Source organism: Chiloscyllium plagiosum, chromosome 1, assembly GCF_004010195.1.
Source record: "Chiloscyllium plagiosum isolate BGI_BamShark_2017 chromosome 1, ASM401019v2, whole genome shotgun sequence".
NCBI classification, from domain to species: domain Eukaryota; kingdom Metazoa; phylum Chordata; class Chondrichthyes; order Orectolobiformes; family Hemiscylliidae; genus Chiloscyllium; species Chiloscyllium plagiosum.
In genome coordinates, this window is record NC_057710.1 from 107793442 (window position 1) to 107806271 (window position 12830).

At 39.5% G+C, this 12830-nt stretch overlaps 1 protein-coding gene across 1 annotated transcript in view; it reads left to right on the forward strand.

Moving 5' to 3' along the window:
- The window catches only part of lgi2a (leucine-rich repeat LGI family, member 2a), a 39958-nt gene extending 34720 nt beyond the window's left edge, over positions 1 to 5238 (forward strand). Inside the window, exon 8 of the mRNA XM_043693879.1 lies at positions 3953 to 5238. Within this exon, the coding sequence (XP_043549814.1) occupies positions 3953 to 4770 (818 nt within the window). The 3' untranslated portion in view covers positions 4771 to 5238. The remainder of the gene's footprint in view (positions 1 to 3952) is intronic.
- The last annotated feature ends 7592 nt before the right edge of the window (positions 5239 to 12830 follow it).

The following is a 12830-nucleotide window of genomic DNA, read 5'->3' on the forward strand; positions in this document are numbered from 1 at the left end:
GAGTGCAATAGGTGGATGGAGGTGGGAGTGAAGGTCAGAGAGGAGGGTGGAGCGGATAGATGGGAAGGAAGATTGACAGGTGGGACAGGTTATGAGGATGGTGCTGAGCTGGAAGGTTGGAACTGGGGTATGGTGGGGAGAGGGGAAATGAGGAACCTGGTGAATTCCACATTGATGCCATGGGGTTGAAGTGTTCTGAGGCGGAAGATGAGGCGTTCTTCCTCCAGGCGTTGGGTGGTGAGGGAGTGGTGGTGGAGGAGGCCTAGAATCTGCATGTCCTCGGCACAGCGGGAGGGGGAGTTAAAACATTTGGCCACAGGGCAGTGGGGTTGATTGATGGAGATGTCCCGGAGATGTTCTTTCAGGACCTGATGAAGGAGCAACACTCTGAAAGCCAATGCTTCCAAATAAACCTGATGGACTGTAACCTGGTGTTGTGTGATTTCTAACATCTCTTAGAGATATACTGAAACACTTCACATGTAATGAAAGACTTTCTCATCTTGGTAGATAGGCTTAGAGTTGATCTCTGTTGTGCAGTGAGTTGCCCCTGCCATGTGCTTTTTTGATCCCTGCTGTGAGCTGAGTTGATCTTTGTCATGAGCTGAGTTGATTCCTGCTATTTGTTGTGTTGATCTCTTTTCTGTGCTGAGTTGGTCCCTGCTGTGAGCTGAGCTGATCCTTGCTGTGTGCTGCATTGTTGATTTCAGCTCAGATACCAGTGAAAGACCCACAATGGGTATTGGTTGCCCAGGTGAGATTCTGATATCCATCCATCAGTGTTGGAAGGTCCACGTGCATTAAAATCAAGTGAGAACAGGATAACATTTTGTCTTCTGCCATTTGCTCTGTAGAGTCACCCATGTTGGTGATGTATAAAGGAGCTTCAGTGTCACTGGACTGCACTGCACTTCCAAATCAACCCTCAGCTTTTGGAGAGGAGGATGTCAGGGTTATGCTAATAATGTCATATTTCAGTTCAGAATTTACTGAAGTCTTAATTACATTGTTCTAGTCAATTGTGCTAGGCTGGCCATTGATAATGCATTTGTGTAGATTTATACAATTTATAAGCCTTTGTATGTGACTTTGTATAAACAATCTTTTGCTGGCTAACTCTTAACTGTAAAATCAAAGTTGTGTACATTACATCAGTATGTCCAATACACTGGATTTGATTAAGCCATCTTTGCATTATCTGTGATTCAGTCAGAATGATAGTAGCCATGAGGTAGGAACTACTAAAGGACTATTTCAATATGCTTCAGTTTTTAAGAATGAATAATTAAACACAAATGAAGATAATGAATCAAAAATCTATATCAGTAGCAAGTCAAACATAGGGAAGAATTCCAGTCTCCAAGTGGAGTAGTCAGGTGGGAAATGAAAATGAAAGAATATGAATTTATAAACCAAACTAATTAATGTCAGTATTTCGAGTTCCACACTTCCTGGATTATATATTTGTGGAAAATTATTAGAAAGCAATGTGGACATATTATTACTGTTTTATATATAAATAATTTGCACTCAATCTTAGTTCAATTTGCCATCTCGTTTTGAGATTCTCCCATTATATACCAGTCTGAGTCTCAGAGTGAAGATGTAACTGAGTTTCAAGCCTCAGTCAGTGGCATTTTACAACTGGTAGCCAGGAAGTGCAAATGCAGTGTATGCTAAATATTCATGAGGGTCATTAATGTGGATTTCCCAAATTATTTGAAGCAGAGGCCTGCCTTTCACCTGATGTTGACAGCAAACCAAAACGTGAATATGAAATCCTTTGGACACAGACAGTGTGCACAGTTTATTGCAGCCTAGATGTCAACAGAGCAACCTTGAAAATGAGCAAAAGTTGAATAATAGTTTCAACAATTTGACAAAACCCTCAATGTAACACATCAACAGACTGAATGTGAAAAGAATTGTTATGCAGACTTTGTCACGAGCCAATGGGCTGAGGAATGGCAGATGGAGTTTAATTTAGATCAATGTGAGGTGCTGCATTTGGAAAGGCAAATCAGGGCAGGACTTATACACTTAATGTTAGGGTCCTGGGGAGTGTTGCTGAACAAAGAGACCATGAAGTGTAGATTTATTGCTTCTTGAAAGTGGAGTCACAGGTAGATAGGAAAATGAAAAAGGTGTTTGGTAAGTTTTTCGTCAGTATAGGAATAGGGATGTCATGTAATGGCTGTACAGGACATTGGTTAGACCACTTTTGGAATACTGCTTGCAATTCTGGACACCCTGCTATAGGAAGGTTATTGTGAAACTTGAAAGGGTGCTGTCAGGGTTGGAGAGTTTGAGCTATTGGGAGAGGCTGAATAGACTGAGGTTATTTTCCATGGAGCGTTGGAGGCTGAGGGATGCCCTTTATAAAGGTCCTTTATAAAGCGATTTATAAAATCACGAGGGGCATGGCTAAGGTAAATAGACAAGGTCTTCTTACGGGGTAGGGGAGTCCAAAACTACAGGTTTAAGGTGAGAGGGGAAAGATTTCAAAGGACCTAGGGGGGAAATTATTCACGCAGAGGGTGGTGCGTGTATGGAATGAGCTGCCAGACGAAGTGGTGGTGTTTGGTACAATTGCAACAATTAAAAGACATCTGGCTGGGTATATGAATAGGAAGGCTTTAGAAGGATATGGGCCAAATGCTGGCAAATGGGACTAAATTTATTTACGATATCTGGTGGACATGGACGAGTTGGACCAAGGATTGGTTTCTGTGCTGTATATCTCTATGATGTAAATATTACAAAGTTCCAAAACCATAAGTCCTTCTGATTGTGAGTGCAGGTCAATAAAGCCATGAAAGAAATGCAACAGGATTTTAGATTTCATAATTGGGATGTCCTGGTGTCTGTGAGATTCTCATAACTTAAGAAAATGATACCAGAAAGGTCAGAAATTATGGTAATGGCCTTTGGTCCCCACAAGACCTTCTCTTCCTCCAAACTAATGTCTACTAGTCTTGTTTTGTAGGCCTAAGTCTCTGCTGATTTACTGCTCTTTTGGGCCTTTATGCTCCTTTAACTGGCAACCAGTTCTGCTGGTACTGCAGCACTGGTGTCTAAGTAATGTTGCAGCCAGTTACTGGCTGGATCCATCTCAAAGTTATGAGATGGATCCAGGCCTCAGTGATGGTAACAACTAAGGAAATGGATTAGGTTTGAGACAGTTTCAAAAGTGAATGGAAAAGGCTCATCCTTTCAGAATTGTATGTGTGTGTGTTTTTCTACCTGCATCTCCCAATGCTTAATAGCTGTTATGATTGAGATTGTGAATATAATATGTGATAATTAGTGGCTGGTTGCTTCAAAATTCAATGTTTTGTTTTTTAAAAGGAACTAAAATATGGGAAGAAAACACATCTCTCTAAGCAGAACCATGTTCTCCCCTCTCCTTATCTCCATAACCACTCTTCCTCCAGACCTACTACCTGTGAAGGATCTTCGTGTTCCTCCAATTCTGACCACTGCTGCATTCCCAATTTTTGAGTGTGCAATTGGTGATTTGATCTGTAACTTAATAAACATTGCACTCCTGTTGATAGCTATATTTTCAGCTGGTCTCCCAAACCCTTTTGTTTCCACCTCTCCTTCTGTTTTTAAATTGGCCTGTAAAACATTTTTGATTAAGTTTTCAGTCATCTGTCCTAATATAGCTTTGTATAACTTGATGTCAAATTTGTTCCTGAAAAGCACGTGGGATGCTTTACTGCATTAAAAGCATGCATAACTGCAATTCGATATTGTTTTGAGCAGCCTCTTCAATGTCTTTCTCTCTCTCTCTCTCTCTGGTATACAGCCTCTTTATGTAAAAAGGCCCTTTTTGAAAGAAGTGTTCATCAACACATCTTTCACATTTATTGAGGTGTGTGTATATGGCATTGCGTGGCCTTACCTAATGAATGCAATATGAGATAACAGCTCTGTACTACTTTTACAGGTCAATCGATAGTTGGATGTAAAGCAATACCTATTCAAGAACAAGTCTTTGTGATAGTTGCACAACTCTTTGGTAATTCTGTCATTTACAAATATAATGAGAGCTGGACCAAATTTGTGAAATTTCAAGAGATCAATGTTTCTCAGATTTCAAAGCCAAATGATATTGAGGCATTCCAGATTGAAAATGAATGGTTCTTCATAATAGTCGACAGTTCGAAAGCTGGGTTATCAACAATATATAAATGGAGCGGCAAAGGATTTTATCCTTATCAGACTCTGCATGAATGGTTCAGAGACACAGACTCAGAGTATGTCAATATTGATGGGAAATCATGTTTAATATTAACAAGTCAGTCGCAAGATCCAACCATCTTTGAATGGAACAAAAAAACAAAACAGTTTGTGCAACAAAGTACAATGCAACATATGGAGGATGTTATAGCTGTGGAAAGTTTTAGAATTAAAAATGATCTGTTCATCTGCCTGACAAAATTTATTGGAGATTCTAAAATTATGAAATGGAATATAACACATTTTGTTGAAGTTCAAGATCTTCCTTCAAGAGGGTCAATGATACTGCAGCCATTTTCATTTAATGATCGACACTATTTGATCGTAGGAAGTGACTACACTTTCTCTCAGATTTATATTTGGGACAATCAAAAGAAAGCATTCATAAAATTTGAAGAAATGTATGTACAGGCCCCTCGGTCTTTTACTGCTGTATCTACAGATCGAATGGATTTTTTAATTGCTGCAAGTTTTAAAGGTAGCACTCAAATTTTTGAGCACGTAATTGTTGATTTGAGTCTGTAACTTAATAGAAAGACATTGAATCCAAATAGGTGAGTTAGATTGCTATTGAATCTTCTGAAGTAAAAGCAGAGAAAGTTTGAGCAAATATAAAATATTGAACAAAAAATCAAATATATCATTAGAAGAAAACAGAGCCATGGAAACTGAACAGTTGGGCAGTCTTGCCTTTCTGTGTCTGCTGATTTTCTTCCTGGGAAAAGCTGAAACACGTAATTTTCCCCGTTATCTGTCAAAGATGCAGTTGCAATGACTGTCATTTTGAAATTGCTAACCTCTAAACAAAAGTATATTTATTGACGATAACAAAGTAATTTTAGAAACGTGCTTTCCTTTTACTATCAGTACATTACCTGCAGTAGCAAAATATTTATGAAATGAGCTCTTGTTCATTATTAATATATATTCTAAGTTTAGGATATGCATATTACAATTCTAACATGTAATGTTAGGTAATAAGTACAAATGTCCAAGTTATAAGCAATCTTATAGAATAAAATATTCTTCCTGAATTAACACTATATTAGCTGGCTTACTTGTTGTTAGCACAATTTACACAGCTCATTTGGATAGGCAGACTTTGAATTGGCTCTTTTTTTGACATGAGTAATTTCCACTGCTGAACTATGTTCACCATATATGATACATTTTAACTTCTTATTTACCTTGGTGAAAGAAGCTAGACAAGTAAGAGGGAAAGTTACTGAACAACAGAAGGGCAGTGGTGAGAAATTGAAAGGAGTGTATACCTGCTAGCTTTCTTTGACAGAAGGCTGTGTTGATTTCTGATAATGGGAGAAATTCCTACAAATATACAGTGAACAAAACCAGGCAGTGGGGGACCATTTTGGAGATAGTGACCATACTTCAGTAAAATTTGAGATGACTATGGATAAGGGCAAAGATGGAATGAATATAATTGGGGGAAGGCCAATTTTTCTAAGACAAGATCTGGACTGGAGCAGCTACATGCAGGAAAATCCACATGAGATATAGTTCTATAATGACAGTGTTCCCATAAAAGACAAAAGGATCAACTAATTCCAGAGAATTGTGGATGTCAAAGATGTGCAGAATTGGGTAAGGAAATGAAAGGAAGGTTATGGTAGATATCAAAGACTCAAAATAGCAGATGTCTTTGAGGAGGATAGAAAGTGAAGGGGTGCTTATAAAAAAAATTAGGAGACTACAAAGGAGAGACATTAAAAAAAACTGGCGGGTAACATTAAGGAAAATACAGGTGCATTTTATATGTATATTAGGGATAAGGGAAAGAGTAGCACCCATTAGGGACTAAAGTGGTTACCTGTGCGTGGAGCCAGAAGATGTCGCTGAGATCTTAAGTGAGCAGTTAGTTTCTGGATGGTTGCATCTCTCTTTCTGTGATGCATGAAACAATAAAAAAGAAGTTTAAATGTTCCAACCAGCCTGTGTATTTAGCTCTACAGTAGGATTTTAAACAAGTCCTTTGTATGCTGTTGAGATGGCTGACCAGCATGTCTGTAATGGGTGGGATTAGCAGGAATTTCTGTTTCAGGCAGATTGATGTATTTCGATTCTTTCCAGTTTGACATGATAAATGTTTGAAACATCATAATGGCTAGAAATGTACATACAAACTGGTCTTGGGATCATAGAAAATTATAATTTATAAACTTGAGATTTGGATAATCAGGTTAGCACAGGGATATTTCTCCATAACTTACATTTAGCTTAATCCCAATCTGTCATGTATTTTGCACTGCAATTTACAAGTATTTTTGAGCAACGGATTCATTTATAAAAGAAATAGCGAACTTCACTTCAAACATTTGAAGCACAGAATTCCAAATATACACTAAGAAAAAAAGTAATCACCTTTCAATTCTCTGCATGTCAACATAAATGTGTGCCCTTTCATTATAGCTGACTAATCAGTGGAAAACTTTTGTCACTATTTACTTAATTATCATTAACCTTTAACTAGGTCAACCATTATCCTTTCAGTTCTTTCCTTTTATGTCCTTACTCACATTGTACCCAATTTCACAGATGTTATCTAAAATCAGCATTTTGTACTAACTTCTGAAATGTGTGGCTTGGATCTATATCCAATGGTTTAATTTGTTTTCTTATCACCTTATATCTTTGAGCTATCATTTCTATTGATGGCTGGTGTCAGGGGTCACACCTGCCAGTTTGTGAGCTGCAAGAGACATACACGGCCTCTTCCAGGGAAGACCTGGGAAACCACATACCCACATATCCACAGATCCAGTAAGCCACATACCCAAGCATCAGCAAGGCCTGTGGTAGCCTTCCCCTGGAATCTAAACTCCTGGGGAAGAGATTCCCTCCAGTGAGAGCTGCTCATGCTCAGTAATGTCACTAAGGATGCTGATGAAAGAGTACCCTCAGAGACCCAGAACTCAGGGAGGACTCAGGAGGAAGGTAAATAATGTGAAGGGTTGTCGCTCATGCTGGGAGTCATGGCTAGAAAGAGTGTGGGCATATCAGAAACAAAAGATCAGGAGGGTGTTTTCCTAATGGGCACTGCTTGTCTAATATCCAGTGTCTTGATTTGGCTTTGGAGCAAGGAACTCTCAGACTTTTTCTAAGCTGACAAGCTGCCTGCAGGGTAGCAGCTATCATAAACACCACACAGTGAGAGACAAATTGGAGCTGGCTTAATCCCAGTAACATCAATCTGAGGCCCTCAAATTTTTAAAAAAATTCTCCACATAGGAATTATTGGCTGGGCAAGATGGTCAAATTTCCACCAGGAACTTGACTCTGCCAGAGCTGGCATGGTGATGAGATGTAGGTATATCACCACCTCATCTAATTAAGTGATGTAATGTACATCTATACTCTGAATCCCTGAGCTCCTCTACTCCAAGTAAAATATTATAATATAAGAAATAATCTTACATACTACTTCACATTTGTTTCCATTGAACTTTATATCACCTTTATGCCCATCGTGCTACTGTATGTTCTTCTGCAATCTTTCCAGATGGTCACAATTTGCCAAAACATCCAATTTGAACTCATTAACTTTCAATAAGGATTCCTAAGTGCTTGAGTCGAGATTACTTATGGATTGTGCAGCCATGAGTCAGCCACTAGAGAACTTTGTAGATTACTGGTCACTGTACCGTTTCATTCTACAAGAACTTTTTCTTTGATTGTAGGGATGCGGTCCATGCTGTCAAGGCCAGTTTTAATGCAAAAGCCGAGTGGGCTTGAGAAGGTGTTGGCGGGCCTTCTCCTTAAACTGCTGAAATTCTTCTCATGACAGTGCTTTCATGTTGATGTTGGGTATACAATTCAAGGTCACTGATCCACTGACACCGAAGGAACAGAAATGTATGGCAAGACAGAATGGTGTCCTGCACATTTGTCCATGACATGCCGACATAGGGAGCTTGGGAATGTGCCTTCCGGTTGGCTCTGCTGAATGGGATGGTGAATAGGACTGGTGGAGAAAGACATGACACCAGAACATGCTAGCATAGACCTTCTCCACAACATTAATATGAGCCCCATCATCTTCTGTCCAGGATCTTACACTCACTCTTTCTCTGCTATTGTATCCACACTCTCCCTTCTTACTATTGCCTCATTTGCACACACTCACGCATTCCAACTCATGACACCACTTACGCTGCCTGCTCTCTGTGCTACCTACTCACTTGTTTGGGACACCTCCCTATCCGCAGCAACAATAGCAGCTTTGGCATTCACTTTTATCTCCTTTATACCCGCGTCTCATTCCAGAAGGAAAACAGCTTACAATAGGGCAGAAAGAGTCAAGACGAATAGTGGGCTACCTAACATTTGACTCCTCACTCATTATGTCGATAGGATCCTAACTCTGACCTTGTCATGATTGTCAGCAGATCTCAGTCACATCAAGAGAGATGGCCTTTTCTCAGCATGTTCTGGCACAGTAAATCAAACAAATGGCTCTGATACCAGTCCAGGAGCTTTAATACAACCAGTATTACAGCTCCTGGACTGGTATCTCTTGATGTGACTGAGATCTGCTGACAATCATGACAAACTTCCTGCTTATGTCCCTGCACTAACTGGCAAGGCAAGACAGGAGTAACATGAGTATGGCAGCTCCGGCTGAGAAGGTAAAGCATGCAGAGACAAGGTATGGATGGTGTGGGCACGCAAGTAGGCTTGGAGTGAGTGAGTGCTGTAAGTGAAAAGCTGTGAGATGCAACATGGACCAGAACATGGGCAGGGTATATGTCCTTGAGCACAGCTTCCTTGCTGCAGTAATGCAATAATAGTTCTTGGTGTCGCCCAAGGTGCAGCACTGAAGAGTCCTGTGAGAGAATCAAAGATGTGTCATTTGAGTTCCTAGTGGCTGGCACATTTGGATGCCAATGACCATGTACATGGGGTGTGTGGTTGGAGTTCATGGAGCATGCTCTGAGATTTGGCGTCAGGAGTCCAACATTCATTTATAAATGAATCCGTTGCTCAAAAATACTTGTACCACACTCTTGACTCTGATCTCCAGCATCTACAGTCCTCACTTTCTCCCAGTTTTGATGTGCCTCATTTTTGTGCCTTCTCACCTACCCAGGATATTAGATGTGGGTATTCAGCAGTAGCAGTACCACCAAAGGCTGAGGAGTTTTGCATCTTTTATGATCAATACCTAGCACTTATGAGACACCCGCAATATTATTCAAATCTAATTTTGGATATCATCCAGTCCAGCTTTTGGTTGACGTAGGTGCTTCATTATGACAACAGAGAAATGGAACCAAATGCTCTAATTTTTATTTAGCCAAGATTTAAGGCTGGGTTTCTGTTGGTCAAGGTCTATAACAACAAGTTCCTTGTTACCAAAAACCTTAGCAGATACAAATAATGTTAAGATAGACAATCTTTACCAAGTAATTTTCTAGGACCATTGAGACGTTTTTCTTGTCATTTGGTCCTGGGAACACCTAATCCTTTGGCATACAGTCAGAAAAAAGGTGACAGTGACCCATTTACTGCTCCCACAGTTTCATGTGTTTACTAACAGATGTAGCAGGATAGTGTCAGTTCTGCAATTGTAACGAGAGGGAGTAGGACACGACAAGACCCAGTGGCCCAAAAAACACTGGATGTCAGTCTCATGCCTGGTCCCTAAACAAGTCAGATAGCTTGAGGAGATCAAGAAAGCATCTAAAGGAAGTCTAAAATTTAAGGCTTGGTTTTCCTTTTGGTGCTTGGATGATGTTTCGGTGAATGTGTATCTGGCTGTTATTGGAGGTCCATGGACAGTCTTGTTCATGTGTGTATTCTCTATTTCAATCATTTTTCCAGGATTGTAAAACTTTGTAGCCAGAATCCACCACTCTCTGAGAAGTTTTGGTGGCTTGTAGTAGCATCTGGGCCTCCCATTATTGGTTTCCCAGATAGACATAAAATGTGGTTGGTGACTGCTTCTTTGCATGAGTCTTCTCATCAGTAAATCACAGAAAATATTGCTTTCTGCCTATATGGGTATTTGCTTGTGTGATCAGTCCATGATTTCTACACCTTTGATTTTAACTGAAGACAACCTTATTGGGAATGGTAAGATGGTATTATTTATTTATTCATGGTCCACCTCCTTGTACACATTAGAGATGATTTTCCAGGACATAAGTCATTGCCTGGACACAAGACAGAAACATTTCCCATACAATTTCTGATTTCTCTTTCTAAAGTAACAAATTCATTGCCGTTGTATTGTTTGACATGTTATTTTGCTGACTAATGCACCATCTGCCAAAAACAGCAAGAATGTATTTGGTAGAAGCTACAATTATATAACCTGCAATCATCAATAATTCACTGCTTCATTTATCAAATCTGTCACTACATTTGTTGAGTTTAAGTATTTTTTATAACTTCTATGACTTAAGGTCCAAAGCCAAATTCAAATTCAATACTCTATTACAAAATATGCATTTCTGGGCTACATCATTCAAAATTAGGTAACCATATAATATTTTATCTTCTTTTTTGTTGCTATGCAAATTATAATACTTCCTCCATATTTAACACACAGCTCCCAGCAATGAATTGGCGCACTCGGCCTTAGCATTCATTAAGATGGTTGATATAAATATTGTTGGGCACTGGACATGGTTCTTCTGGATTTATATCTTGGACTTATTGAGGATTACTTGAGATATTTATAATCTCGCATCATGAGGTTTATGATGGTAAAGTGATGAGGACTAAAACTAAAGCCAAACATCAACCACTGCCACAATTTAACGGAGGAACATAGGGCTGGAAGGTGGGGCAGAGGGGAGTGACCAACCCATTCTCAAGGTGCCTGTCAATTCTTAAAATATTGTGTGCCACTATTTTAATATTCTTTTGCATTATTTCACCTATAGGCCAGATTTTGTTTGGATCTCAGGAAAACTGGCAACTTAAGGGAGACATAAAGGCATGGATGGAATGAACAGATTATTTTGCAGTACTGCTTGTGGGTTAGTGGAACAGTAGTGTTTCTGCTAGACCAACAAGTAAACCCATAAACCTTCCAATGATCTGACCAATCATCCACCTCCCTTAAAGTATATGTGATTATATTAATAGTTAATAGCATCAGTATGTCAGATCCATATGAGACTTGGCGTTGATGAAAGTAGGTTCTACTGAAGTCCAGCTCAACCACCTTTCTGCACATAGCATAAATAGTCAACAAACATTCACCAGTTTGTCCTAGTATCGTATCCGCTTTCAGACTATCTGTAGCTTCCAAAACGTGCCAGTAATATTGATACAACACCCGCTAAAATTCTACACCAACTATCTGAATCCCTCTCCTGGTCACTTTACTCTTGATTAATGTTAGAACCCTGGCTGCAGACTGCAGCCGCAGGTCTACTTACACAAGGTTTAGTAAACCAACTTTCAATCTGGCTGGCTATGGATGAGAAGCTGAGAATTTTTTGAAAGTCAGGTTCTGATATTAAATTTAACAGAAACTCTGGGAAATCCAAATCTCCAGGTTAAGGACTATGGTTTTTGAAATTGTTGTGTCTGTACGTTTGATGCCCTTTCCATACAGTCTGCAATTCAGAAGGTAGAACTTAGTGAAAAGATCATGAGGGCTTGTTTTATGAATAACATTCAAGATGGGCATGTGGTGAAATGAGCTCAATGCTTGTTTGATTTTACAGTTAATAAAATTGTGAGAGCAGGTATCTATGTCTGAAGTCCCTATTTACACTTCTAATGTGTGAATCTTTGCACTGTTCTGGAACTGCAAATTCATAAAATTATTCTTACTGTTCTTACATATATAGTGCATTGGACACAACATTGCTTTTGGAAATTTGCAAGATGCTTTGTTAATAAGGAATGGATTTCTGAAGAATCATTATTTAATGTTTTAACTGTTCTTGGAAATAAAGATCTGCTTAAAAGTAAATAAAGTTTGTAAAAATATAAAATGCTGAAGAAGAATTAAAATAATTTGAAACAAGTGGAACTTAATTTCCAGAAGTCTATCAATACATGAACTGAAGTTAAACTAAATCAATGTGAAATATAAATGTACTAAAAAGAAAAGGGTGGCACAGTGGCACAGTGGTTAGCACTGCTGCCTCACAGTGCCGGAGACCCAGATTCAATTCCCACCTCAGTGGAGTTTGCACATTCTGCGTGGGTTTCCTCCAGGTGCTCCAGTTTCCTCCCACAGTCCAAACATGTGCAGGTTAGATGAATTGGCCATGCTAAATTGCCTGTAGTGTTGGGTGAAGGGGTAAATGTAGGTGAATGGGTCTGGGTGGGTTGCTCTTTGGAGGGTTGGTGTGGACTTGTTGGGCCGAAGGGCCTGTTTCCACACTGTAAGTAATCTAATCTCTAATTAGCCAGGTGCATTAAACATGTTCTGTCCAGTTATGGTTCTACTTGTACACAAGGAGAAGGTGAGTACTGCAGATGCTGGGGATCAGACTCGAGATTGTTGTGCCGGAATAGCACAGCTGGTTAAGTAGCATCTGAGGAGCAGGAGAATTGATATTTCAGGTATAAGTCCTTCATCAGGAATGAGGCTTGTGAGCTGG